Genomic DNA, 7,500 nt, shown 5'->3' with positions numbered 1-7,500 from the left:
CCGCTGCCCCCCAAGCCCGGGAAGGACAATGCCCGTCTGCAGAAGCTCCTAAAGAGGAACGCCAAGAAGAAGGTGTCGCCGCAGGCAGCCCAGGCCGCTGCCGTGTTCCGCTCAAGCCTGTCGCCGGTCAACGAGGCCAGCCCCGATCTGGAGCACAGCGACCACTCCACCCCCCCCAGGACCCCCGAGACCCCCCTAAGGGGCACGGCGCGGTTCCCCCCCCGCTTCAGCGTGCGGCCTCGTTACCAGCATGTGGCGTCCCCCTACCCCCAGAGGGTGGGCTGGGGCCAGCCTCCCCCAATCTTCTTCCCTGACTCGCCGACCACGCCACCAGTCCTGTTCCCGCAACACGGCACGCCGGTCGCCACAGGTCCGCCCCCGCTGACGGCCCCACCCCAGATGATGACCCCGCCCCCGTTGATGGCCCCGCCCCCGCTGATGGCCCCGCCCCCGCTGATGGCCCCGCCCCCGCAGATGGCCCTGCCCCCGCTGAAGGCACCGCCCATGCTGATGGCCCCGCCCCCGGTGCAGCTGAGCAGGGCAGTAGAATCAGGAACGCCCTTGAAGATGGAGTTCACAATTCCGGCACTTCAAGTAACTCTGCTGCCCGGCCAGGGTCGGCCTGGATGGATGCCTGGTGCGAACAGGTCTCCCAGTCCGGTGCCGGTTCGATACTCTGGTCCCGGCCCAGTATCAGTCCCCTACTCAGGAAGCCAGGTGGTGTTGAAACCCCTCACAGTGTTGACCTCATTTGCTAAATCAAAAAGTCCTCGGCCGCACTTCAGAGCCACTGAAAACTCGAGATCTCCCAAACCGATGTTTGAAGTTCCTCAGATCCGGTTGTACACCGCTAACACGTCCTTCTACGAGTCGTCCAGGACCCCTCCAGTCTACGACACGACGGAGCTCACCGCCATTGGCACCACGGCACCGCGGAGCAAAACGCCGACCCCGGAGTCACGACGTGGGCCGACTCCGTCAGCAGAGGTGAGGAGGGGTTTGACTCCGACCAGAGAAATCCGGCAAGCTGTGACTCTTGTGAGTCAGAGCGGGTCCCTGGTCTCAGACTCTAGGAGTAAGACCCCAACCCGTGAGCCCACCAGAGCCTCCACACCAAAGACGGAAGTCACCAAGATCCCTCAAACTCCTAAAGCCGAAACCAAATCCCTCCCCCCGACCCCTGAGGTCAAACGAGCTAAAACACCAACCTACGAGTTTACGACTTCCAGAACTCACTCTGGGCGGCCGAAGACACCCTCGTACCACGTGGCTCGGGCTAAAACACCAGTCTTTGAAATATCAAGAACCAATCCACTTCTATTTTGTGTGTCACCGATCCCAGCGGAGTCAGAGAGGAAGACTCCCACAGCTGTCCCGATGATGGGTTTATCCACTGCACAAAATGTCAAGACAAAGGATGCTTTAACTTCAAATGGGGTCATCCATTCAAACATCACGCCAGTAGCGCCATCCATAGATGTTGCAAAACCAAAGTCTGAGCCTTCTGTTGCTGTGAAAGCACAACAGGAGATCCCTGCTGCACCACCAAGTTATCCAAAGCCTCAAACTCTGCCTTCGGCCCCGTCAGAACCACAGATAACAGTCTCTAGTTCCCCAAGGCCTAAAACACCTTCATATGAAGCCCCAAAACCAGCGGCCCCCAAAACCCCTTCTCACCCGCAGCCCAAACCTCCCAGCACCCAGGTGCAGCCCAGCACCCAGGCCCCCCCCCGCATCCAGGCCCCCCCCAGCACCCAGGGGGCTCAAAGCACCCAGGGGATCCCCGGCACCCAGGGGGCTCCCAGCACCCAGAGGGCCCCAAGCACCCAGGGGGCTCCCCTCACAAAGACAGCACCTGGGTTCCCCAGACCAGGCCCACCGAGGACTTCATACGGAGCTCAGAGACCCAAGACGCCCACCCATGGGGGGTCCAGGTCTGGGTACCGGGGCTTGACACCAGCCGAGTACGTTGCTCACGGTGGGATCCAGTGCTACTCTCCAGCATTCGGTTTATCTGGTGCCACAAAGTCCACTCAAGAAGAGCCTCAGACCACAACCGTAACGTCATTGAAAACTGAACCAGCAACCCTAGAACTTTCTGTAACACCAAAGGTTGTGGCGGTTGAGGTGTCTGGAGGTGGAGAACCGTCTGGAAAGAAGGCAGAGGAGGTAGTGTCCTCCAGACCGCCAGCTCTCCGGATTCCAACTATTGTTGTTTCCCAAGCGTCAGACTACCCAGAACCAGCTTCATCCCACCAGGCCTCATCTGCAATCGTCACGACAGCGTCTGCAAAAACTGTGTTACAGGACACCGCAACGACGACAGCACACAAAGCAGAGGTCAAAACTCCCGTGAAGAAGATAAGTCCTGAGGTCACCAAACCAGAGAATCAAGCCACGCATTCTTTAGTGACCTCAGAAAGTAAAACTGAAGACATAGTTCTTCAGAAACAAACAAAAGAAGCTCCAGCTGTTTCACTGGAGACCAAAGCTAAGTCCTCAGCTAAGAAAGTGTTGGCAGGGGTTTTCGGGCTCCCCAAGACCCAGGAACCAAAGCCAGGCATCCCTTCAACACAAGAAGGCTCAGCGCCTGGCTTCCCTGCTGAGGCTTCTGCTGACTCAACACCTAGCAAAGGAAAAGAGGACAAAGGTCCCTCCTCTCCTGCAGCCAAACCAGACAGCCAGGAAGCATCTGACTCAGCCCAGGCGGCGCAGGTTCTGTTGAAAGCCCTTGGGAAACCGAAGGGATTGAAATCCAAACTGAGCGGATGGTCCCGCCTCAAGAAGCACATGGTGGTGGAGCAGGAGGAGCCCAAGTTCCCCGAGGGGGCAGAAGGGAAGAAGGAGGAGGCAGTGGGGCAGGTTGTGGCTGAAGCTAAACCTTCCGATGGGAAACCTTCCGAGGGGAACCCTGCCAGCGACAGCGACAAATTGAGCAAAGACGCTCCAAAGGGAGCCATGATGTGGAACGCTGTCCTCTTCCAAATGTTCTCCACCAAGGAAAACATCATGCACCAGATAGAGCTCAACAAAAGCGAGGAGGAGAAGAACGAGGGTGAAACAAAGGAGGAGTCCAAGGAGATTCCGGCCTTCGCCCATCGGCTCCCCATCCTGCTATTCAGCCCCAAGTTTGATGCCAAGAAACTGAGGGAAGCGGCGTCGAGACCTCTCACGAAGATCTCCACCGTGTTCGAGATGGGCCTGATCGGCCGCAAGAACAAGGAGGAGGAACCCAAAGACTTTAACAGAACGGCCAGAGGCTTCCTCGTTTCTTAGAAACATGCCGACAACGTGAATAGTGTGCCAAAATACAAACTTTTTGGAGAAGAGATATCTGTTTCTAAATGTCTTGTGTACAGGTGACTTAGAATTCTTAGTAATAAAAATATATGTACAGGGCGTTTTTAGTATCTGTGGTATCCGTAAAGTAGACAGTTGCAAACTTTATACTTGAAATGCATCGTACTGTATCTGGGTTCAGCTGTTCTGATTCTTGTCCAAGGATAAAAGTCTCTTGGGATGTCTTTTAATCTATCATTATTGTACAGCTTCTCTAATGTCCATTGCAGATTATTTGATCAGACGTTGAAACTTACGATGTTAAGACCTGAGACCTTTTACAAATGAACGCATAAATAGACCTATTGTTCACACTAGAACTGTGTGCAAATTCTTATTTCAGAAAAACGGCCTTGCCGACTTCAATAATGCCGCACTAAATATTGCAGTGTCCAGATTGAAAATAGTGTAGTGTTGAGCACAACATTTTCAATGTGGATACTGCAATACATAGTGGTTGACGTTGTAGAGTTGGCTCCTCGTCTTCTCATGTTCGTTGCATAGTCTTCTGACTTATGTATACCAGGGTTAAAAGCCAATGTTTAACATCTATTGGTTATCTTTAATCATCTATGATATTGTGGAAAATAATGGTGCTAATTATTGATATCACAGTAAGCTTTCTTTATTTATCTTAGGTTTTTTTGACCTGAATTCTTTTGGCTTTTATTATGACTAGATTTAGCTAGCAGTTAGAAAGGATGGAAAGGTTTGCAGTTAAAAAGGATTTGCTTTTGGTTAGGCGTTGCTATTGCTAATACATCGCTAAAGCTTAGGGCTACACTTATATTATGGCCTTGTTTATGGTGGGCTAATAATTAGACTTTTTTCGAATTGTATGATTTTGGTATTGTTAAGGCTTTGCTTATGGTTACACTTAGCTAATTCTAATGGTTAATCTTTGCTAGTGGCTAAGCCTCCTTAGTGGTGCTTAATGCTAATTAATTATTTAAGCTGCAAGTAAGGCTTTGCTATGGTAAGAGTTACCTAATGCTGTCTTTGCTAAAGACTAGTTATTGCTACTGGTAAAGCTTATCAAACAATGGAACTTAATCAAGTGAGACAGATTAAGAAATCGAAATTAACACAATAAATCAAAGATATTGCAAACAGTTAAAAAGCAGTAGTGAAAAAATAATAATTTGATAGAATACTGATCTGCTATACATATTTAAATGCCATAATGTCCAGTCCATTTAGCCCTCGGTAATTTCAATACTTTATCATTGATTTCAATGTGAATGGTTTTGAAAGGGTTGAGTTTGAGGGGTCAGAGGTTAGACAGTTTGAAGCGAGATTGTATCTAGCAAGTGGCTTAAAAGGTGAGAGGAGTTGGTTGGTGATTTTTGATGAGGTATTCGAAGAGAAGTTGGATCAATAACCCTTGAAGTAGAACAGACACTTAGAAACCAGACCCTAAGCTCCTCCTCCAGACGAGGACTGCATGTCTTTTATATTCGCTCCTTGTGACAGATGAGAAGTGTTTGCATTAAAGGTGCTTCAATAGGACACGGCTAACCTCATTGTGTGGACAGATGTTTGAGGTGTGTGGACTGCAGATGTTTGAGGTGGACAGCAGATGTTTGAGTTGGATCGCCGATGTTTGAGGTGTGGACCGCAGATGTTTGTGGATAGCAGATGTTTGAGGTGTGGACCGCAGATGTTTGAAGTGTGGACCGCAGATGTTTGAAGTGTGGAAAGCAGATGTTTGTGGACCGCAGATGTTTGAGGTGGAGAGCAGATGTTTGCGGTGCGGTAAAGAAATGTTTGAGGTGTGGAGAGCAGATGTTTGAGGTGTGGACCAAAGATGACAGGAATTGAACGAGGGAAATCCCTTTTCTTTTTTACTTGATTTTTCAGTTTTAATGTTTCAAGAAAGAAATTAGTAGTGCATGAAATATAAGGATAAGTAATATTATTAGTATTATAATAACATTTATACTAATAATAGTACAGTTTATATGATAGAATTGTTTTTATTGCGTAACGTGTGTTACATATGTAATTGGAGTTTAATTGGAGTTCAATATAGTATTTATTGGTAATTAGTAGTTTGAGGGAACTTACCGCCCACTCAGAGTTTCTGGTATTTTCCATGGCCAGTCACCACAAACTTGAACTTTTTTCCAGAAGTGTCCTACAGAAATGAAAATCATGATTATTTGATTATTACTGACTATGGCAAATTACTGAATATTTAGCAAGTGTGTGTTTGTGTGTGTGTGTGTGTGCGTTGGTTTGTGTGTGTGTATGCGTGTGTGTGCGTCTGTGTATGCATCTGTGTATGCGTCTATGTATGCGTGTGTGTATGCGTGTGTGGATGTGTGTGTGCATCTGTGTGTGTATGCATGTGTGTATGCGTGTGTATGTGTGTGGTTGTGTGTCTGTGTATGTGGGTGTGTGCGTGTGTCTGTGTATGTGTGTGCGTCTATGTGTGCGTATGTGTGTGCTCACCCCAGCTGTTGCTCCAGATGTTCCCGTCCTCTCCGTGTCTCTGATGCCCTCCCACATGTTCTTCTTCTGCATCACGTCTCCCGGCCTCACTTCCTGTCGACAACCCTCAGCATTACCTTACCACCTGTCCACACAACCCTCAGCATAACCTCACTTCCTGAACCCGCAACCCTCAGCATTACCTCACTTCCTGTCCACACAACACTACAATTTATAATTATTTACTAACACTTTTATCCACTGTGACTTAAGGACTGAACTGAATTCATGAACATAAAACCGACCAACTGATGTGAAGTTGGCTATTAAAAGCTGCAAGCAAGACAAGTGATATTAAAAAGTGTTTAAACACTCTCCAGGGTTCCCTAATTTTGATCATATTAAAGGGGACCTATTATGCTTTTTCGATTTTTATGACCTATAAACGTTGTTATAATGATTGATAGTCGTGTTTAACCATACTAAAGTGTCAAATAATGACGTACATGCATTTCGACGTATTCCCTGCTGACAGTATGGGTTGGCTGTGCAGAGCGCTAAACACTCGGGACAATGTTTGCGATTCACTTGTTCACATTTCCGGGAAATCATCTACGTAGATGCACTCCCGCCCCCATATGCCTGGTCAAACTGCCCGCTCGCGCACTTCAAGGAAGGTAACCAATCACAACGGAGTTGGGTTGGCAGGAGGGGGGCGAGGGGGCGGAGAAGTACGAAACCGAGCGTTGACAGAGAATGCTGAAAGCGCCCAGATGAGAGGAAGAGTTTCCCGAAAATCGACATCATTTTTTGTGTATGGTTAAACATGAATATCAATCATTATAACAACGTTTATAGGTCATAAAAGTCGAAAAAGCATAATAGGTCCCCTTTAAGAATAAAGTCTTTCTTCAAACAAACAAAAAAATAAAAAATATGCAATACAAAAGCATTTCTTGAGGCTAGTTCTGGAAACCAAACATATTGTGGCGGTGTTGGTGGACTCAGAAGAGCTCTCCTGCTGTGTTCACCATCACAGCAGGGCTGGACTGAGGGTGAAACGCTGCGCTGCCCTGCCTGGCCACTAGGGGCCAGTGCAGGGCCACTAGGGGCCAGTGCAGGGCCACTAGTGGTCCGTGTAGGGCCACTAGGGGTCAGTGCAGGGCCACTAGGGGTCAGTGTAGGGCCAGTAGGGGCCAGTGCAGGGCCACTAGTGGTCAGTGTAGGGCCACTAGGGGTCAGTGCAGGGCCACTAGTGGTCAATGCAGGGCCACTAGGGGCCAGTGCAGGGCCACTAGGGTGTCAGGGGTCAATGCAGGGCCACTAGGGGTCAGTGAAGGGTCACTAGGGGTCACTAGGGGTTAGTTTAGGGTCTCCCATAACCTCCGCCATCCCCAACACTCTGTCTTTATACCATATATATATATATGGTATAATGACAATATACATAAGAATATATATATCATTCTGCAACTCTCCAGGAATGACAGACGGACAGACTGCGGCGACAGAAAGCCAGGTGGATAGGAAGACAGACTAGCAGGCAGGTATACAGACAGACAGACAGACAGACAGACAGACAGACAGACAGACAGACAGACAGACAGATAGAGGGGTGTGTTTGATTTGGACGTACTGCTGGTCTAGAGGGCGGGGCCTTTCCACTTGAGTCTGGACTCGCCTTCACCCATTGGGTGATTAGGTTGGCCACGCCCACCTTTAGACACT

General features: G+C 48.9%; 2 protein-coding genes across 4 annotated transcripts in view; one reads left to right on the top strand and one right to left on the bottom strand.

Annotated features, from left to right (window-relative positions):
- The window catches only part of prr33 (proline rich 33), an 8,717-nt gene extending 3,869 nt beyond the window's left edge, over positions 1 to 4,848 (top strand). For both annotated transcript variants that reach the window (XM_060060641.1, XM_060060642.1), the window contains one exon: positions 1 to 4,848. This exon is cut by the window's left edge and continues 78 nt beyond it. In XM_060060641.1, the coding sequence (XP_059916624.1) occupies positions 1 to 3,276 (3,276 nt within the window). In that variant the 3' untranslated portion in view covers positions 3,277 to 4,848.
- lsp1a (lymphocyte specific protein 1 a) overlaps positions 1 to 7,500 on the bottom strand; it is a 14,045-nt gene that overhangs the window by 1,336 nt on the left and 5,209 nt on the right. For both annotated transcript variants that reach the window (XM_060060651.1, XM_060060652.1), the window contains 3 exons: positions 7,409 to 7,500; positions 5,794 to 5,886; positions 5,407 to 5,476 (listed from right to left, as the gene is read on the bottom strand). The exon at positions 7,409 to 7,500 is cut by the window's right edge and continues 2 nt beyond it. In XM_060060651.1, the coding sequence (XP_059916634.1) occupies positions 5,414 to 5,476; positions 5,794 to 5,886; positions 7,409 to 7,500 (248 nt within the window). In that variant the 3' untranslated portion in view covers positions 5,407 to 5,413. The remainder of the gene's footprint in view (positions 1 to 5,406; positions 5,477 to 5,793; positions 5,887 to 7,408) is intronic.

This window comes from Gadus macrocephalus, chromosome 9, assembly GCF_031168955.1.
Source record: "Gadus macrocephalus chromosome 9, ASM3116895v1".
Classification (NCBI taxonomy): Eukaryota; Metazoa; Chordata; class Actinopteri; order Gadiformes; family Gadidae; genus Gadus; species Gadus macrocephalus.
Note: the sequence above shows the minus strand (reverse complement) of the source record. Positions and strands in the feature narration are given on the sequence as shown.